At 41.4% G+C, this 21,480-nt stretch overlaps 1 protein-coding gene and 1 long non-coding RNA gene across 2 annotated transcripts in view; one reads left to right on the top strand and one right to left on the bottom strand.

Annotated features, from left to right (window-relative positions):
• The window catches only part of ALK (ALK receptor tyrosine kinase), a 312,288-nt gene that overhangs the window by 43,631 nt on the left and 247,177 nt on the right, over positions 1 to 21,480 (bottom strand). Inside the window, exons 9-11 of the mRNA XM_063152446.1 lie at positions 16,338 to 16,507; positions 5,396 to 5,490; positions 3,893 to 4,036 (exon numbers count right to left, since the gene is read on the bottom strand). Of these exons, the coding sequence (XP_063008516.1) occupies positions 3,893 to 4,036; positions 5,396 to 5,490; positions 16,338 to 16,507 (409 nt within the window). The remainder of the gene's footprint in view (positions 1 to 3,892; positions 4,037 to 5,395; positions 5,491 to 16,337; positions 16,508 to 21,480) is intronic.
• LOC134416144 (uncharacterized) lies at positions 16,301 to 21,423 on the top strand. Its single transcript, XR_010027189.1, has 2 exons — positions 16,301 to 16,359; positions 21,161 to 21,423. It is a non-coding gene; the product is annotated as an uncharacterized LOC134416144 (long non-coding RNA).

The raw sequence follows: 21,480 nt of genomic DNA, 5'->3' as shown, positions 1-21,480 counted from the left end.
AAAGGTTAATATTTTTGCACATTTCACAACATGCCATTTTTGTACTGTGTGCCCTGACACAAGTAAGTTGTCAGTGGGACAGAAGAGAAGCTGAAACATCAAAAGGGAGGCTATCCTCATGGTATTTAAAGCCTATTTAGAAGCACCAGAAATCTTTAATTAAAGCTTGATTGCTCTGTGTCTTGTTATCTCCTTTTGCCTACTGAGAATCCTATTTTGTCTCCTTCAGCTTCTGTGATAGTAATTTGTTTACCTCAAGTTCCTCATTATTGCTCTCTGTATCTTTATGTGCCCGAATTTCCCACATTCTAGCCTTGTGTATAAAAGGAAATTGCATTGGTTTGATATAAATTGACTTTTTAATTGGTAGTTGAATGATAGTATGGTTTGAGAAGCTTTCAGTTTTACTTAAACTAATACCTAACCAATTTAAAACCAAAGCCAAAGTAAGCCTGGGTTTACAACAGAATAAACAACAATCTGCCTTTTGTACAGATTTAACCATCTCAATGAAAAATCCTGGATCCATTAAAGCTGATTCAGTCTTCTGGCATATGCAGACTTTGTTACAACTGTTTTTCAGGCTGCTTCTAGAATCAAGTTTCACCTGCAACCTTTCAGCAAGAAGCTGGCATTCCAGCAAATAACACATCATTAGTTAACTGATAAGGAAAGCATTTGCACTGCCCTGTGAACATCTATCTAATGGCCACCTTGCACTGTGAGTAGCTGTGTGATCTGAAAACCACAGGAATTTTTCTGTGCTGGTCCTGGTCATCAAGGAACTCGAGAGAGAAACAATACCACATTAGCTGTAGACATTTCAGGTCTTATTTCATCCCGTGTGTTCATGATCCCAGCTGTGACACACTGCAGAGGGTAACACATTTCTGGAAGCTTTAGGGTGTTTGACAGTGTGGCTATATGGTGTGTTTTGAATCTCCAGCGTGCAGGACCTGGAGGCCCTGTGGGCCATGGCCAACTGTGGCAAGGCTGAAGAAGCAAGTCTGAGGGTGCAGGGCCTGAGAACAGAGAGGACAGGGGGGCTGGTGGTGCCAGCCATCAATTCTGCTGGAAACGCATTTCCAAGCACAGACAAAAGCAGCAGGTGTGTATGTAAGAGGCTGTGCTCAGATACAAAGGAGCAAGGAAAACAAGTGAGCTTGTTTGGATTTAATGTTGTGTAAACAAAGTGCTACCTGTCTTTCAGGCTGTAGCTCCTGCTGCAAAGGCTGAGCAGGCCTGGGGACTTAGGGAGGGCATTTTATTATCCTGTTGTCTCATCAGCTTTAGGAGCACAGGTCTTTGTTTTAGTAAGATTTCTTAAGAAGGCAATATTATAGTATGTGATCCATCACACAAGTCAAAGATCCTATTAACTGTAATTACTTTTAGCTGAGCTCATAGTGGTCAGTGTAGTCTTTGGGACTTCAGGGGGGTGCTGATGCTGTTGGTTCACTCACACTACAGTAAATATGTGCCCATCAAAGGAAAGGCCTTCTCAGAATCAGCCTGAGGTTTCTTAAATGCATTACGGGATGCAGAAAGAAACAAGATTAAAGCTGGGTAAAATACATAGCCCAGGGACCAAACAAGCATCTGCAGTGTTTCCTGACAGCAAGCAGGGGCTCAGCAACACAAAGGGAAAAGGGAATTTGGTGCTGCAGAGACCCTCAGAAATGCAATGACTTTCACTGCAAGAAGCTGCCACTCAGCTCCTCTGTTTCTGCCCTGTCTACTCTGAGGGCACAAGGGGAGAAAATTGCTGTAGGAGTAATTTCAAACCCCAAGGGCTAGAGACAATTTTAGACAGAATATGAACAAGACCAAGGATAAAGCCCAGAAAATAGGCAAGCTGTTTTAGATTGGAATTGCCTTGAATTTTCACCCCAAGGTCATCACAAATTATTTTAATTGCTCGAAGAACCTCAGTGACCTTCTCTTCTACCCTCATGCAATCTGATTCCCTTTATTTCTACCATCCAAGCCTTTCTTTAAATTGAATTCCTCAGATAGGACAGGGAGCAGAAGAGCTAAATGATGTCAGAGTCTAGTGACAAGTAGGAAATAACAAAATTCTCACAAAAATTTACAGCCACGGGATTTCTAGCCCACGCACACTTTACATTAACTTTGCATCTAAAATCTAATGTTTTTTTCTGTTGCTAAAACAGTAGGTACCCTGGAAGGAAATGTATACTTGCCTTAGGAAACTACATCACCACCCACAGAAAGTCAGCCAGAAATCCATAATCTACCCCTGCCTACAGATGCTACCATGAGATCACTGACCCAAGGGCAATACTGAGAGCACTTAAAAGACAACTCCACTTACAGGCAGGAAACAGAGATACAAATATTGAAGGGAGAACTTCAAAGGATCTTCAGAGAACATATAAAGATACTTTTGTAAATTATACCTTTGCGACAGCCCAGGCTCACACACAGCCTCTGTAAGAGAGCTAAACACAACCCTTGTGGCTGAAGTGCAGCTTCACCCAGCCCACCACCCTCTCCTGTGGGCTCACTGCCTCTGTCTCCCTCCCTCGGGGCTCCTGGCAGTGCTTCTGCACTTTCCTTGCTGTGTGATGCTCAGCACATAAAACATCAGTAAACTCCGTGTGATGGGAACTCAGCCGGCCCTGCAGGCTGTCCTTCAGCCTCTGCTGCCAGGGCTGGTTTCACAAGAGAGCTCATGCCTGCTGTGGCAGCACGGGGTGGGCTCATGGATGTAGCTTTTCAGGGAGGCTCTCAGGGCTCTGTGGGGCTTTTGGCCACACTGACCAGAATGCCGTCAGCATCAGAGCTAACACCATTAGTCCACACACCTCAACAGAACACTGCAGGTAGCAAAGTGAAATACAGCCTAGAAAAGAACACATGCAAAGAACTCTTCTTAGGCAGAAGAGTGGGAGAGAAGGAGGCAGCAGGAACAAATCCTTAGGCCTAATGACAGGGCAAAGGAGGCATTTATCAACCCTGCTCTCTAACTTAAGAGGGGAGGTATTTCAAATTGGCAGGTAGCTGCCCTAAGTGAGGAGAAGCAGCTGCACACAGTGCTGGGGTTGCAGTTGTTACAAGCTCTTTCTTGTCTCTCCTGCAGCCACCCCTCACTTCCATGGCCAGCCCTGCTGCCCCAGGCAGGCTGGAGGCTGTGGCTGCTTGAACCAGTTAGGGAGAGAGGCTGGCAAGGAGGAGGGAAGGAAGCCAATTCAAATGGAAATGCACCTTTGAGGCCCAAAACAGATATTGTGGATATGTGGGAAAGCCTGGGAGAGGAGAGAGGGAAACATTTGGGAGACAGCGATGGGAGGGTGAAGCACAGTTAGGTTGGAAAGGCTGATTAGGGTGGAAGGGCTAATTAGAGTTAGGTTGGAAAGAAGAGCTGAAGGGTAAGGGAGAATAAAGTAACATGAACACACAAGACTGACATTTCCAACTAAGTCCAGTACTGTACTATTTCAAATGGACAATGAGCATTTACTGAAAAAGTGAGGCTACGTTAGTTCAAACCAAGTTTGTATCAACCAGAGTTGGGTGTTCAGGTTAATAAATGCTAAACTCAGTCAATTTGGACACTTCACTTTGATTCTGCCCGTTTTTAGATGACCATGACACCAAACACACTTATCTTACAGTTTAAACCCATGTTTTACTTCAAGGGCCCCCCTCTGGTTCTTTGACCAGCTGGCAGCCTGTTACAGGTAAAACCAAATTACAGTTAGCAGCTAAAGGTAATGTCTTTCTAGAGCATGTTTGTTTTATTTGTAAGGGACTTGGGAAAAGCTCTGATCAAAGGCTTTGGGGAAAAAAATTGCATTTAGCCACATCTAAATGAAATCTGTGCTAGTTGGAAATCTCTCCTGTCTGATGATGCTTCTCAGACAATTACCTGCTGGATCAGAAAAGGGGGCACTGCTGAGCTGGAGATTTCCCAGGAGCTTTTGTTCCCATCCAAACTTCTTCTGGCCACCTCTACTGGTGAGCAAATTGTTTGAGTCTGGAGTGGTACCTCGAGGTGTCTTCTCTCCACTGACTAGAAAACAAGAATTCACAGATTGGTTTATGGCTGAGGGGGACTGAGTCACTATGTTACCCAAAATTGAAGCTAAAATAAGGGCTGCAGACTTCTGTGCTGAGAATAGGAGCCTGCAGTCACAGGATTTAACATTAATAAAAGAAATGGGCACATTTACTTTCCACTATTGTTACGGAACTGAGACAAAAGGAAGATAAACAGGAATGAGTGGTAGGCAAAACATTAAGTGAAAGAAGACACAAAGCAGAAATACAGAATACAATCTTTAGCAATTGTTATAAATTTTTTTTTAGCCAGTAAAAGCAGGAGGAATTTTTTTTTAATTCTATCCTAATTTTAAGATCTCTTTGAATATTGTAACTTGAGGTATATTGCACTTGTGCACAGAACCCAAGAGGTATTACAGCATAAATGGAGAGACTCATGCTCCAGGCAATGCAAATTAACATAACACAAAGCAGATGAAACGTTCTGACTGCAGAAGTGGTTTAGAGGTTTTCAGTCCAAACAGGGCTACAGAGGTTGCAGCTCCAAGCGCAGGAGAAGAAAGGATGTGCTCAAGTTCTGTTGCTCAGCCCAAGGCAGAAGTTTAATTTGTTCAGAGCAGCAATTCTCCAGCCCTCATGTAAGCTGCTGGTCTGAGGTACAGAGTGACAGATCATTGAACACATTTACAAATTAAGCAATTCACTATCCATGAGATTATGAAAGATGAGTCAGACACAAATGTTTAATAAAAATCTACATGTGCCATCAGAGGTACAGACTGGACATATTCTAGAGGCCAGTCAATCACAAAGCCAGGATCAGAATCCAAATTTTTCCCCAGAGCAGCAGAGTGTGAAGATCCCAGTTTCTGATTCAGACTTAAATGCATGTCAGTCTAAATAAAATAACCTTGTTCTAATTTAACCGGAGTATTGTGCCCAGTGTTATTGCAAAGTTAGTGTCAATCACAGGATGCCTGTCTTTTCCCAGCCAGTGTCCAGCTGTCATTCATTTTGATAACTGTCACACAGCAAACCAGGTCATGTGGAAATCTATAATCACACGCTGCCTTCTGCACCAGCCTGGTTGGACAGGTGACGGTTCTGCCTCAGCTGGAAGCTGATCTCCCTCACCCTGTGTCTCACTGCCCACTCATGCCAAACTGGGAACTCGCTCCCTGCCCAGTTCCACCAGTAAGGGTGCACCTGAGCGGGGCCCTCTGCCTAAGCACAGTGATTTCTGACACAGACCTTTGCCTTTCAAGAGTCTTTTGAAGATAATGACACCCAGCCCGTTCCCCACAGTCCCCAAATTTCAATTACATGGCAAATAAAAGACAAGTCGCTTGCAGATAAAAGGAAAACTTACTTGTTAAATAACAGTCCAGACTAAGGGAGACATTGTCAAAAGCAATAATGGCATCAGAGCCTTCTTCCCATGAAGCGGTGATCTGAAACCAAAACCTGCACAAATTGGAAAAAATGGGATTAAACTCTGCTAAAGAACAGGAAATTCAGAGCTCTTCACAATTAAAGCAGCTTTTGAATGGTGGAGAAAAACTTTTTACGTATAAAAATATTAAATTGATAGAGAAAGTATCCTCATTCCTAGCAAGGAAAGATGATCTGAGGAAGGGAGCTATTCAGTAATATAGGTGGAGAGAATAAGAGAATATTGCCCCTCTTCCCTCCAGACAAACAGCCTGAAGAAGCAGAAGTGTGTGTATGCATGTTGTCAGAAAACAAAGTCCCCTGGATTCTGGTACAAATAAAAGCTCAACCAACCAACCAGACCCCTAAGAGGTTTTAATCTCACAAGTGATTTACACGCTAAAGTGCTGAGAAAAATAGGTAGGCAGGGCTCCTGAAGTAATTTGGAGCTCCTAAAAGTAACTGGCAATCAAAGGCTGGACCAATTTTAGAAAGTATCTGGTGTTGATGCGCTCTGTAGGAAGCAAAGGGTGTCTAACAGCCCTGGCAGTCACAAAAGAGAGGAACTGACACTGGGTAGTCCACAGGAAGAGCAGAATTCATTATCTCCTTAGAGAAGCTGAGGAGGTTTGCCTTAAATCACACCCTGATTTAAGGAAAGCTGGCTTCTGCTGGCAAGTTGTGCCACTCTTACGTTACCAGAAGAAAAATCACTGTAAATTCCCTCAGTGATATTACAAGTCAACAGGAAGAGCAAAAATTACCCACAACCAAATACTTCAAATCTGACAGTACACTGACCACAGATTAATTGTGTGTACTCATGGATTTAGGTTTTCTCTTAGCTTAGCAAGTTCATGTTCTTTCCATGCATATCTGCCACATAAAATCATAATACTCTGCTTAGGAAAGAGAAAAATTTCTGAAAGCAGCCAACCATAGCTCAGCAGTTAGATACAATGCTCAGAGGTTGCATCAAGACTATAAAAACATGAAACAATCACATAATGCAGAACAAGCTGCAAGTGAATAGGAAATATTATTTAAACCTCATTCTCTTGATGTTTTACACCAGCAGAAGTTAAACCATTTGTGGGTCTCTTTAATGTAGATCTATTGCTGGTGCTTCTTGCTCTATATTTTAGAGATAAATATTCAGTCAGAATGTGAATTCTTGCAGGTGTTTCAGTTCAGACAAGAAAATGATGGCAGAACAAGGTATTTTTGAGGAGCACCCCTATTTATTTCAAATGGCTTTAGAAATCCTGGCTCTTCCTTGCAGCAAGGTTCTAAACACTGGCAGAATTTTTTTTCTTCTCACAGACTCTAGTCCTTTCTGCATGGCACTGGGTCTAAAATATTTTCTCTCAGCTTTGTGTATGTTATTAGCATTCCTACATTAGTCTTGGTGATTCCTACAGTTTTAAAATACAGCTCTCCTTTACCAGCAAGCCAACCTCAAAACCAAAATTCCAGTGAAGCTGCCCTGGTCATAGGCATATTTATTGTGCGACAGCATATTCCTGTGTTTTGAATGTGGATTTTGACTGAGACTCCTGTCAGCAAACGTAACCAACTTCCATGTTGTTCTCCAACACAGGGCAGCTTTCCAGAGGGGACAGTGAGGCTTGGCAAGTGCTAAACCAGACCCCAGGGATATTTGTGAGGATATTTTGAGGATATGTAGATTGGAATGTCATTGTCTTCTGCAACTGGTGCTCTTGCTAAGCTACAGCTGGGTACAGAGTCAGAAAAGCTGACACAACCAAAGCAAAAAACTCAAACCAGAAAAAACTCCTGTCAGCCTCCAAAAGGTGCAAAGGGTTTAGAACAGAACACAGAAAATATTTCTATAGTTATGATGTTCCTCCTTCTTTATTTCTGGTAAAGAAAAGCAACGATGTTCCAACACTGAAATTTCTCACTCCTTGGAGATATGCATTGCACATATGGAGAGACTTCACTAAAACTGACTTTTTGTGTTCTAAAGACATGAGCAGCTGCCATGAAAGAGCAGGTGTCTGACACAAATAATAGTGGATATGGTGAAGGAAGAGTATCCCTAGCATCAAAGGCAACTCCAAATTGCAAGACACACTTTTCCTTGCTAAATGGTCCATCTTTTTTAGCTCAAAAGGTGGCAGCTCTATCCATACAAGTCTGAATATCACAAAAGCATATTTTTAGCCTTCCAAAATCCATAAAAAGTGCAACTGCAGTCTGATGCTGCCAGTAGTCTCACAGTTCTTAGTTGGGATACCTGAAACCCCTTGTGGGTATGTCTAGGAGGAGAACAGAAGGGAACATAAAATCCTTGGATATTAAATTGGCTTCTGATGGAATTGGCTGCCCTCCCCCTGCCTCCCTCCCTCATTTGCTTTACAGCTGATATCCCACAACACTTCAAATGAAATTACAGGCTCTAGCATAAACATAAGCTGTTCACTTTGAGGCATGCCATACAAGACTTAAACAAAAGCTATTGGACACACAGAGCGGGCTCTGAATCTCCTTTTTCCTGCAAGTCACAGTGCCAGCAGCAGAGATGATTGAACTGTGTGTGAAACAGGTCCTAAAGCACCACAGGTGACATTCTGATGTGCTATGGAGAACCAGCCCCTACCTCAGCCTGTAAAATACAGCAGAAGCTTCTCCTTCCTTGTTGAGTGCTGCTGAAATGCCCAGGAAGAGGTAGGGTGGAACCTGGCTCAGCTGCAGGTCTTTCAGACAGCTCTGAGTGAAAATCAGTGCCCTGCACACAGTGACCATTGAGGGGACCAAGTCTGGTGCATTTGAGCCTCAGCCAATTTCCTCAGGGTGCACAATAAATGCCACTTGCAGACAAGGACACTGATGTGAATTTATGATTGTAAGGTGTTAAACTGAGGCTGTAAAATTAATTACATAGACAAACAAGCAATTGCTCTCTGTTAGCTTTTCCCTCCAGTACTGCAGACTTTAGCTCAGGGAGCATAAGAGACAGATACCTCTGCAAAGACTACAGTGCACCTTCTTTCTGCCTCCAGGCAATGGAGCACTTCTAAAAATATCTTCAGGCAATTTCCTAAGGTTCATGCCCCAAGGTGTTACACACTGATGCACTTTTCATGTCGTGCCTCTTCAGTCAATAAAGGGTTGTTCTTTTGAGAATTATCAAATGTTCAGTTTCTAAGACCTTGAAGGCATGACACAAACCAGTATTTCTGTTGTTGAAGGGAGTGCCATGTCATATGCCCATGTCAGAATGCAATAGGTTGCTTTTTACTTTTATTTACAGTTCATTCAAGTTAAGAATCAGCCTTGCTGATTTCACCTGCAGGAACACCGGGATCAGAACTCTTGAGAAATTTCCACAAGTTCATCAGGGATACAGAAAAATTACAGAAATGCCTCCAAAATACAAAAGTTCTGTGAATGCTAAACACTATTAGGACCATCAGTGCTGCTTGGGTTGCCTATTAATCTTATTTTTTGCTAACACGAAAGCAATTTCAGTACCAACCTTCTCTTGAGACCAGCATTTCTGCAACAAATAGTTCATCATTTTATCTTCCCTTGTTTAATGCCACTATTAATTTAGAAATACGATGTCTTTCAAATTCCATTGAAAAAAGATCATCAGTTAACCAACATTTCAATCATTAGCTTTGGTGGCTTTAGCTTAATGGGCTAATTAAGGGAAATTTAATCAAAACTCAAGATGGAAATGTCACACATCAGTGAGATGGAAAAAACCCCACAGACAATCTCATTCCCTCGCTCCCTCTCTTTATTTTTTCCCCTTTTCCGTTTGATTCCTGAAATCAATGAAATAACTCCCTGTGACTTTGGTGGGAGCTGACACTGAAGCAGCAGCAGCAGCAGTGACTGAGTTACAAGAAAAATTACTGGACGAGACAGCTTAGCCACAGCTGGTGGAGATACAGTGTTCTGAGCTACTGCAGTGACTCAGAACAGCACAGGAGGTGACAATCTCCCCAAACTGGGGTTTGTGCACAGATCAAAGATGGGCAATGCTGACTGCACACCCTGCATCTCCACTAGCCCCAGCACTGCACAGACACAGCCCCTGCAAGCACAGATGCTGCAGTGAATGGCCAGGAAAGAATATTCCTGAAGCCAGTTATACAGGAGCAGCCAAATTACTGCTGGCAAGTTTGTCGTGACTTTGTGGTTTAATAAATCCCTGCAACTTCTTCACGTGGAAGCCAGATCCTCATCAGATAAGTCTCTGTTTGTAAGCTAGATTTCTTGACAGGAATGAAAGTATGGCAGCTATGAAACACTTCAATGACTTGGATATTAGAAAAATTACGACTTGAGGACTGGTGGAAATGACTTCTGAACTGTCTCCTTTTGCCCTACTCAACCTGGAGCACAGCTAGAAAGAGGATTCCTTAGATGTGTGACAATTGGGCAGTACAAGTTCCACCCTGCAGGGCTGAGTGTCAGCTGAGCTGTGAAAGCAAAAACATACAAAGGCCTTTTAAAAAGAAATTCTGTTTGAGGCAAATAGGAAATGCTGTACCAGGGGGACACCCTTCCCCTCCTCCTTTCATTCTCCTCTCTGGGGAACATCAGCTCCTCTGTTTGAAGGATACAAATTTTACATACATTCAAAAACCACTCAAGGGTGACCACTGCTCAAATATTTCAGTCACAGATAAGAAATGACACAAAATGAGGTTTTTTTTTTGGGTTTGTATCTTTGGTCCTATCTGCGAAATGTCAATCCAGATGAACAGTTCTTTGAAAGTGTAATTTAACTCAGTTAAATCTGACCAAAACAGGACAACATCAAAGCTTCTGGTCTGTAACCTTTCCCACTTCTCAGGTTTTTTGAATCTTGGGTTTTATTTCAGTGTGGTCAGTATTTGAGCTTTGTCACATCACCCTGTGTTTTCTGTTCAGCTCATTCTTTTTGATTACTTTTTTTTTTTTTTTCATGATCCTAACAGAAGACCAGTTCTCCCCAAAATATTTGGGGCTTATTAGAGAGGGAAATGCAGAACTAAAAGTGTGAAGATGTATTTATAGCTATGTTGGCATAAGCCTCCATGAGGACAAACTCTTTTGCACACATCATCTATCCCTATATCTTCATTGCACAGAAATGTTAGGTTTTGCACATATTCTATCTTCTTCTGATGAAAGGGGAATAAAAAAGCCATTGAAGACCTCTACAAGCTGATTTTGTGCAAATTCTACAGCTCCCTCCCTTCAGTAACTACTCTGAATTTCACCTAAATATTGTCCCTGGCTCATACAGATAGTTCAGTTTTCATTACCCAGACTCAGGCAGCTGCCTTCATGCCATTATTTTAGAAAGCCTCATAATCATTATTTTTTTTCTTTTGATCATAAAAGACAGGGATTATTAACCAAGATTGAACATTAATCTCCTCCATACCCAATCCCCCATGCAGTGACACGAACACAGCGTGTCTGTATGTACAAATCTCATTTCATAACTGGTAATGTTTTGCCTCTGATGGAGATGATTTCTCTCCCTACCTAGCTAAAATAATTACAGCTGAACCTGCTTGAGACCGAGGTATTCACAGAATAGAGAAATTTCAGGTCACTAACCCTTGTTACATTCGGGTTCCCATTAACTTCTCTGTTACAAATGATGCATTGTTAGCTCACTTCACAAAGGAATACTCACTATTTGGGATAAAAGACACATTTAAAGGAAATAAGATTATTTGGAGAAATATAAGCATGTTAACCAAACTCAGTTATAGTGACAGAATTGCCATGCAGGAAGTTACTTAATAGCTAGTAATAAAGATTGAGATTCAAAGGTGTTATTAAAGACAACCATGCATGTACAAAATCTGTCACAGGTACTTTGCACACACTGTCACAAAACCCCCTTTTCAGATGCACAGAACAACATTTTCAGAATAACTCTTTCAGAAGGAGGACAGTCAGACAGACATAATTAATGCTAGAGAGCAGAAGAGCAGTGATCTGGTTGTTAAGATCTCACGGCTTTTAACAAAATAATTTGTGGCCACCTCAGGGCAGCACAGCCTGGGCTTGTAGGGCGGATGGGAGACAGACTGAAGAGATCTGGGTGCAGATGTGATGTGCAATTAATATATATTCACAGAATATTCTGTGAATTAATATATATGTGGTCATGTGTGGGCAGACACATGACTAGCTTGGGTGGAGGGTCCCCATTTCTTCTTAGAGAATAGGAAGAAAATTTAGGAATAAAATGAGATAAATAAGCCCCTGGGTCAAAAATATTGCCAAGAACCTTTTCTTTCCAAATGGGAAGCTGACACTGGGAAACTTATAAATAATTTCTGAAAGGAGTGAGAGGGAAAGACAGAGCAATGCAAGAAAAATTACTGGACAAGAAGAGTGCTTAGCCGCAGCTGGTGGAGATACAGGGGTGTGAGATGAGACCATTTATTTTTACTGCTGCAATGAGTGAGAGGCTCGCCAGGTGCTGTGGCTGCCATTGAGACCAGAGCTGCTGAAGGAGCCAGACAGAACAGACAATCTCACTCCCACGGACTGAAAGGGAATCCCAATGGATATGGAAACCGAAACCTAACGAGAGCCAGTGTAGTTTGTAAAAACCCAGGAAGTCAGCAAAACTGGAATAGGTAATGAAGCCAGCTAAAACAAAATAGCAAATGCAGTTGTTGGGATGTGAATTCTGACTTGTTGAAACAGAATATTACCCTTTGAGGTAACTGCTGTCTGTAGGATTTCTGCTTTCTTCTTCAGGAACCTCTCATCCTTACCCAGCCTTCCAGGTAAGTCACCTTACTGATCCCCTCCAAAATAATAAAATTCTCAGTCTGTGTTCAGGAGAAGGTCATCAGCAAGAAAATAATTTTGAAGCTCTCCAAGCACTATGGGACCAAAAGAAAATTGTTTTTTCACTTTCTGAACATGCTTCCCTGCTAGAAGGACATGACCTGGCCTTGCCATCAGTGACAAGGCAAATGGTGCTGCTATTCATGACTGAAAATTTAATTTCTAGGGACCTCAAGTAAACTCCTCGTATTCCTTCCTCCATCTGGACACTACTCACACTACTCATAGAGACTGGCTAAAAATTTAGATGTTTTAATGCCAAAAAATTGAACTTAAGAAGAAAGGAAGCCAAAGAAACCTTTCTAACCAGTAAACATTTAAAAATTCTTTTTATATTTCCACACAGTCTTCTTCTGTCATGAAACTGCATTGAGGTGGGACAGGTTACTATTAATATTAGCTATTTTTACCAGATTCCCCTTACAGAGGTTACAGTGAAATCTTTTAAAAGAAAAGGACAGGTTTAGTAGAGAATAGAGGCCTTCAAAGTCCAGAGCTGGACTGGGCTGGCTCAGTTGCTGTAATTGTTGGAATCTACTTCCAGGCAGCTTCAGCCAGGTTGTAGAGGAGCACAGAGAACTTTTAATCTACATGCTGCTCCACATGGCTGGCCTCAGCTTCATCAAGGGAGCAAAAATCAAGATATTTAGAATTTGTTTCTTAAAGTATTAATTTTCCAGTCAGGCTTCAACCTGTTAGAGTTAATCCTTTTCCACCTCTCACACTCTGTAGCAAACAGTTGCTAAATGTTGGTGATAGTGAGCACCAGCCTAGGGCAAGCTCCAGAGAATCACTTAGTTACATGTGATTGTGTTTTATCTATGTGCTGTACCTTGACCACACTGTTTAACTAACAAAATGTCTAATTATTAGCTACACAAATCACTCGTCTTCAATTACATCAGGCTTCTGTTTGCTCTTGCTGTCACATTCCCACAACATTATCATTACTAAAAATTAAATGCACATGTACTAACTAAAAGCAAATATATAAAATAAGCAAGCCCAAACTACCAGCTACAACATTGCTTTTAAGACTGTTTCCTATCTGCATTTCTGTGAATTAAAAAAGAACAATCCTTGACAGGCTCATCATTTTTCACTGGAAAACAAATAGTAATTTTCCAACAAATAGTAATTTTCCACTAAGTCAAACAATCTTACAATAAGGTGTACTCTCAACCCAAATGTTGTAGTATTGCACTAATGTGTAAATTCCAGTAAGTACAAATAACCATTTCTCTAGCTTTCACTAATCTGTGCAGATTATTTGATTTGCAGATAATGCATCCTTTAGAGAGAGGTAAGTGGCTCTACAGGGGATAACAAATCACAGCCAGGATTGTTCATTCATGTTGAGTATATCTCACTGGCAACTTAAAATACAGCACCTCTGGAGGTGCTGCCTTTTGCCTCTGGTAGGCACAACCTGTTCCCCCAACAATTTAAGGAGCTCTTGCCCACAGCTGGCTCCTTTAATTGTAGCTGCTTTGATGGCACATCCTCAACCAGGCCCTTGGCCCTTCCTCCCCCATGCCCAGAGGATACTGAGCACTTGGAATTGGGTTACAGCTCTGCTCATCAGCTCTGCTGGTCAACACAACACACGAGCTCTGAGGATTGTTCTGCTAACATCTGCCAGAACAAAAGCAGGTAGATAACTTCAGGAAGATGTAAAGTGCCAGCACTTCAGCTTCTTTCAAGTCCATGCAGAACAGGTAAGACCTCACACAGGGTGAAATTGTGATTGCATGTGTCCAAGGTTGCCCAGGCTAACACAGAGTCAGAAATCCACCATCCCTCAGCCACAATTTTACTTCTTTTTCTTACTCCTCCCTCTTTTCTGTTATTGCCAATTCACCTGAAATGTTCTAGCTGTGATTTTCTGCCAAAGTATAATTTCTCCCAACAGCCTGAGGGATATCAAACATTTAAAAAATGTCTGTTTCTAAAGATAGAGCTGATCTAATTTCTTGGAAGTCTTCCTAATGATTCTTTGAAGTGCTGTAAGCCAAACATGGAAATTATGGCTAAGCAGCTTTTAAACAAGCATGCTTTTGAGCAGTTTTAGAGCATATTATCTTGTTATTAATAACACTTTCCATTCAGCTTCCCAGGCACAATGCAATGTGCTTTAAATTTGTGTGAAACTGGTACCCTGGTGTGCTTTACTCGAGATCTTTACTTCTTTGTGGTAATTTAAACTTTCAGCTCCTCCTGTAGGAAAATCTGCAACATCATGGCTCTAACACAGACCCTCACAGCTTCTGACACAGGAACCACTTAGAAAAAGACAGACACAGCAAGCTTTCAGCAGCACCAGCATTGTGTTCAATTAACTACTTCTTACAGTTCAATGAAACTGTCATTTATCTCCATTTATATACTGGAGTCTCACCAGTACCAGTTTGGTGTGTACTTCCATAGAATTCATTCCTAATCTGTACAGCAGTCCAGATTTCCTAAGAAACAAGTTTTAAGATGGTAAGAAAGATGCTTGCAGTATTTCCAAGTCTCACAGGAGGCTTCTTTCTTCCCAGGGAGGATTGGTTTCAATTAAATCAATCTTAGAAGAAAAATTCATTAACATAGCGAAGTTTCTGTGAATAAATAAGGCCGAAAACTTTTCAAGAGACACCAAAACTTCAAAGTTTTCCTTGCTTATGTCTTTACCTCCCACAAACTCCCTTCCTTCAGGGAATCCATCTGTCTTTCTCTGTAAGCAATGGGGAAGTAAGCGTGTCAGCACCTTATACATAACAGTCAGCACTGTGTTATCAGCTGAATCCATGATTTCTCATGAAGCACTGCTAGCCTGACTCCTAAGATCAAAGTGTTCTCTGCCTGACTGTGCAAGCAGAGAGAATTTAAAGGAAAGCAATAGTACACGGGTACAGAATAATTCAGGTACAAAACATTCCTCTGGCAACACTAGGAAATAAATCACATAAATAATAATGGCAAAATAAACCATTCTTCAAAGGAAACACAGCTGAAGGGAATGAAGCAACCAGGTATTTTTACAAATGGTACTTTACCAGTGACTGCACAATAAGCTTAATGCTGGCATTTTTAAAATCTTTGACGCACACATATTAATTATACATTCAGGACCAAAGCATTGGCAGTGTCCTTGTTGTATTTGCAGCCTATGTGCATCCCCAAGTGCCAGGGAGATAAAAAGACATATTCATATAATGTTTGTTCAAAGTTCTGAGGAGGCAAACTACCCCTTAATGAAATCCATTATTTCTAGGGCACAGGTTTCCAAAAAGACAAGGGACACCAGTGCTCATGACACAGACGGTAGATGCATCTTGCAGCCTAAGGGCCAAGGCAGCAGGAGGTGAAGTATGTCTGTACCTTCTCTAGAAACATCACACATTAAAAGCAAACAAGGAAAGAGAGTATTCCCTTAAAGATAACTGGCAAGAAATAGCTAAAACAACACTCTAAATAAACATATGCTACCAGATAAACCTTCTGTGCTTAAAGTCAGAATAAAGCCACGGACTTGCACAACCCTTTATCAAGGTGAGCTTCTGCTACAGCTCACACAAAGGCTGATCCATCAGATGGATTCTTGTCTGATTTTGCAGCAGGCTCTTTTCCCACCTCTTCATCCTCAGATCTAGACACGTTGATCACCAGGGGCTTTCGTACCCAGAAAAAATGTCAGCTATGGAGCTCACATCCAACTCTAGCAAACCATGCGGGAGCACCAAACGTGCAACACAGAACAGTGTGCAAAGAGTGGGTCCCAGTCAATGAAATGGAGACACAGAAATTTAAGCACCTTGCTGTAGACTAGCCATGGAATCAGTTTTTGAACCAAACCTTTGACTAGGGAGCTGCAAAATTGTGTGCTTTGCCCAAAATATTCAGTTGTTGTCTGCTTCCAACAGAAGATGCCTCACAGAGGACAAAGCCTTCTGCTTGAGGGAAACAGCTTCCTGGAGCAGTGCTGGCCATTTTCATGCCAGGTAGCTAGTGCTGCCAGGGCTGATCATCATGCAGAATGAGGAGAAGACTCATACCTGTCCAGTATCTCTGGGAGAGGTAAGATCACCCACTGCCACATTCCCAAACCCTCGCTGTTCTCGGAATGCCAGAACGTCCAGCTCTGCTCCTTTCCTGTCTTGTTCTCCACCAGCACCAGGGAGACATTTCCCAGCAGGACACCCTGGATGAGCCATGACATTCGTAGCTAGAAGAAATAGAACATGTGAGATTAAACACCGCAAACATTATTCAAAAGTTAACAAAGTTATCAATTCCTCTTTCCTTGCTTTCCAATCACCAAAAAGTTGATTCTGCCATCCTTATATAATCAATCGCTTTAGGAAACTCCACAGATATGGAAGCCTGTAATACTCAGTATATGTTATTAAACATTGAAACTAATGGGCTTTTTTGCTTTCTCTTTGTAAAGTTGATTCTAGACAGTCTGTTTTAGCTTTCACATATGTGGCTAATTTTACAGGGATAAGATTATACTTCTCTTTTGAGCAGTACAAAGACTACACTCCAGTAAGATGCCACCTAAGAGATTCAAGTTAAGACTAACAACTTATTCAGTAATAAATTTTTATATTCCAGCAGCAAAAAACACAGGCAGAAGACTGCAATAAGCAGACACATCACTAGTAATCACATCCTCATCCCCGAGATACTCTTTTCAAAAATCAGTTTTTATTTTCCCTCCAAGTTTATACAGATTTTTCAATTAAAGTTCAGTAATAATTTGGTGGGTTTTTTATTAATTAAAATACTTAAGGGAACCATTTTTCTAACATTTCTGTTATGATAATGTAATTTAATCAATTTCTATGCATTTATCCCTGTAAAATTATTTCATGTAGTTTTCTCATTTTATGACTTTCTCACTCTCATTGTATGAAAAGAAAAACAATTCCTTTCACATCAGGCCAACTTCACAATCCAGAGTATATGAACAGAGTCTTCTTATTTTCTTGTGAAAAGAAAAGGAGCTAGCCCTTTGTTGATCAAGAGCACAAGTAAAACACCCATATATATTCTATTCAGGAGCTGGGTTTCATCTCAATAACCAGCAGAAGTGAGAATGCTGAAGGAATGAGTTTATTAAAGCTGCATTAACGATGGATGTTTTGGATACAAGAAAGTGTTCAGCACAGTATCTGGTGTCCATACATATTAAATAAAGCACTCTATTTTTCAGCACTTCAAAGCCACCACCAAAGTCAGGAGGCTGAGAATTCAGTTTGTATTTTACAAAGGAACACCTGATAACATTACTTCCTTGCTTTGATAGCACAGAACATCCATATCCATTTCTCAGCATAAAACAAAACTGCTAAATTTTGCTTGCTGTTCCTATGTCATGGTGTAAGTTTGTTCTGGCAGCCAAATCAGATGTAGGCATCAAAGTGACAGAAGTGTTGCTATTATTCCTAGTTTACGATCACAATTTTGGAGTGGGTGGAACAAAATTCTGGGTATCCATTGCATTAATTATCAGTTCTGAATTTGGGTAAACACTACAGTTCATCTGCCTATCTCCAAAGCTACAAAGAAAGAAGTGACTTTATACTGCAAAACTGTGACAGAGACTGAATAATCTACATGGGGCTCCTCTCTCTCCAGTCCAAAAATCACTGGACTTGCCTGGAATCCACTGTACTGTATGACCCAAGGATTGATAAATGTACAAACAGATATGCCAGCTTGTGTCTGTGAAAGCATTTTGTCACATTATTTTGGCCACACATCCCAAACTGATGTGTAAGATTTTGAGTGGTCCAGCAAACCATCACAAGTGCCCACAGCACTTCTGGGGACAAGCTGGTCAAGCCTGACTTCCAGCTCACTCCCACCACAGTTCTGGGAAAGGATTAATGGAATCCCATGGCTATTTCCACAGTGTCAGGCAGTGGAAACCACAGCATGAGGTGTGAGGATTTTCACCTCCCAGACCCCAGACAGAAAAAGCAGAGTCGAGCAGGATGGCCAGGAACTATTTCAGATTCACAACATGATGGCCATGGAGGCAGCTGAGGAGGGCTGAACTCATACCCAGCAACCAGAATCAACACTGCTGAGAGAGGCTGCTCATGGTATAGGGGGCTGATGCCTTCAAACTTGGTGTCTGTGTGGCTACTCCTAATAGGTGACAATCAAGATGCAAGAAATTGTTGGGTATTCCATATTTTCAATTGCCTACAAACTGAGGCATTTTTTTAGTGTCAATTTAAAGTGAAAATTTATGCCTTTCAGACCCAGTAAAGCAAATTTTCCTTTAGGAAACTGATCAGGACTTAACTATTTGTTTTAATAAGTTTGGAATGCCAATGGATATTTAAAACCCTCCACTTATACCAGAGAAAGCAACACCTCTTATTGAGACTCTACATGTCCACTTTTAGGACCCAAGTGCCAACTCCCTGTGCAACACACTACATGACATTTTTAATACAGGTGAGTTGGAGAAACTTCACTGTGCCATTTTGGTAGTTTAAAATTTGAGAGGTAAAGCAGAAGGGCAGAAGCTTCAGACAGCTTCTAGGCAGAAGCTTTCAGACCTCTGTCTCTTCTGGAGACCTGCCAGAAGGTAAGAGGCAACATCTACATGGCCAGGAGTGAGGGAAGAGCGAGCCTTTGATAGCTGTTAATGTAACACTAGAGCAAAAGCTGAGGCAATTGATGAATTGGAATGAATGCCTTTGCACACATGTCAGCTGTTTGAAGGAAAGAAGTAGCTGGCAATAGATGTGGGAGATCAGCTCATTGGCAAAGTGCAATATGCAAACTCTAATGAACTGGCTCTGAGTGAATCGACTGGCACTGTGTCCAAATGGGCATTTTTTGGCTGCGATTTCCATGGTTTCTAAGCTTCACAGCAGGGCAGTCCAGGTCTTTTCACACCTGCTGAAGTGAACCAGAGCAGATGATGAGCTGGATACCATAGTAAAGACTTCTGAATGGGGCTGGCATTCATTGTGTAGAATACAGCATCAATGATGGCAGATGGCACTACATACACAGCGCGCCCTGCAAGCAGAACAGTGGCACATTTGGAAAAATCTAAATCTGGGCTGTTGGTGGAATACCCCAACATTATGCATCAAACATCTCCCTCTGTGTTAAACTAGCAGCAAAATATTCAGATGCTAGAAACACCACTGAGAAATTAATTAAGCATAGAAGGTAGGCAGTGGCTCAATGGCACCTTGCTTTCTGGCTTTAGAGCCCAGCAGAGCTGCTGATCAGCTGTTCATATGCAAACCCACTGACTCAGTAAATGAAATGGTCTAAACTGATCTGGGGAAAATCAGGGAGGGAGAGCCCATGGTAAATACACAGCATATTGAGGCAAAACTCAGGTCAGATGGCTACATGTACTGTACTGCAAACACCATCTGGAAAGATGCCTTCTGAGAATCCCCTTAGCCTCTGAGCTGGTGGAATTTCTGAACTGACAAATAGGGGACTCGATTCATCCCAGAAAGAAAAAAACCCAAAAACCTAATCCTTATCAATATCAACAGGGCTTGGCAGGTGAAGAAAAACAAGCAAGGTAGATTTTCCAGCGCAAGCTGCATAATTTCAAGACCACCTGAGAACTGAGCCTTCCATTTTACTTCCTTATGCAAAAAAAGAGAAATAAAATACCAAGAACCTTCTGGGTGAAGTTTGAACTTGCTGACACCTGTGAATCTACTTTAATGGCTAGAAACATTCCAGCATAAACTATCTCTGAGATGCCTAACCGAGGACCAATGACACACACTTGCAGCAGCATAAATAAAACATTCTGCAGTGACACTCTGGAGAGCTGCTGTTTCTTTTTCCTCCCTTTCTGCACGGCAGTGATGCTGACTATTAGCATTATGGTCCTACCTGGCAGGAATTGATACTTGGTCATCTCTAACACAAGGGAAAAAAGGAACTGGAAAAGAAAAACATACTTCAAACAGGGCTTAGAGTAAAGTATTTTTAAGAAGACAGAGAAGAGTCTACAGGCATTTTCCTCCTAGGAAGTGCAGTAGTTGGATCTCACTGGTGGCTCTCTGGCCAGCAACACCTCAACTCTAGACCACAGGTTTTCATCTTGTGAGACAGCACATTACTTAATTCTGATGCCCCCAGGTCTTTCTTCACCCTCTCCATTATGCTTGCTCAAAGGAATTGCTCAAAATTTGCCTGACAAGGAACAGTGGATTCCTGAAATGTAGACATTTATTCTCCTAAAAAACATTACTGTTCCCTTGGGTCTTCTTCACTGGAAGAGAAACAGTAGAAATTGTTTTCAGCTGTGAATGCAGTGACCCAGTAAACGTAGTTTAGGTATTAAAGGAGCTTGGAAAACATCTCACTGTTGAGCAGAAACTGAAGCTGCAAGTTGGGATATGATTTGCACAGAATTAGGCAATAGCTGCAGACCCCTTTGCCAAGTCTCAGTGAGCTTTGTACATGCATATGAGCTACCTTTGACATGTGAAGTTTATCATACTGATGATAATTCTTTTCTTACTAGAAATGAGAAATGGCTGCATACAACAGTACAAGCAAAGACATCTATTACCACTGTTCAACAATTCAGGCTTGGACTCTTATGAATAATAAAGAGGATCAAAAGGTCTTGTTCCTGGTTTTTGGCCAGATCTACAACAATGCATAATAAGACTCTCTTGTAGTCTGCAGACACTTCTGCTTTAGATGAAGACTCAGGTGTGAAAGCAAAAACCTTTTGTAAATGATAGAATTTTAATTATCTGATCTGATAATGTAGCCTTAAAATACCTAGGCAGGCAAGAGAAGCTCATGTTTTATATGAACAGATTATCCATTTATTCTCACATTGTTTCTTACTTCATTTCAGAAAACAGAACAAGAGAAAAATAAAAGCAACAACAAAAGAGAAAGCGTTCAGAATTTTGCTGTCAGGGGATTGTGGAACGACCAGCACTCAAGAGATTTCAGATGCTATAGACCCTCTGATCCAATGACACAAAAGTCACATGGGAAAGGGAGCAAGAGAAGACAGATAACAGTAAATAAGCTGTATAGATTTTAAAAACATTTTAAAACAAGAAAGTATGCTAAGAACATTCTGTCAAATAAAGCAGATGAAAGGTTGAGCTAGAGGCATATCTATGTTGCATTTTTCATGCTCGTAAATTTTCAGTGTCAATGTTATTA

The sequence above is a fragment of the Melospiza melodia genome, chromosome 3 (assembly GCF_035770615.1).
Source record: "Melospiza melodia melodia isolate bMelMel2 chromosome 3, bMelMel2.pri, whole genome shotgun sequence".
Taxonomy (NCBI): Eukaryota; Metazoa; Chordata; class Aves; order Passeriformes; family Passerellidae; genus Melospiza; species Melospiza melodia.
Note: the sequence above shows the minus strand (reverse complement) of the source record. Positions and strands in the feature narration are given on the sequence as shown.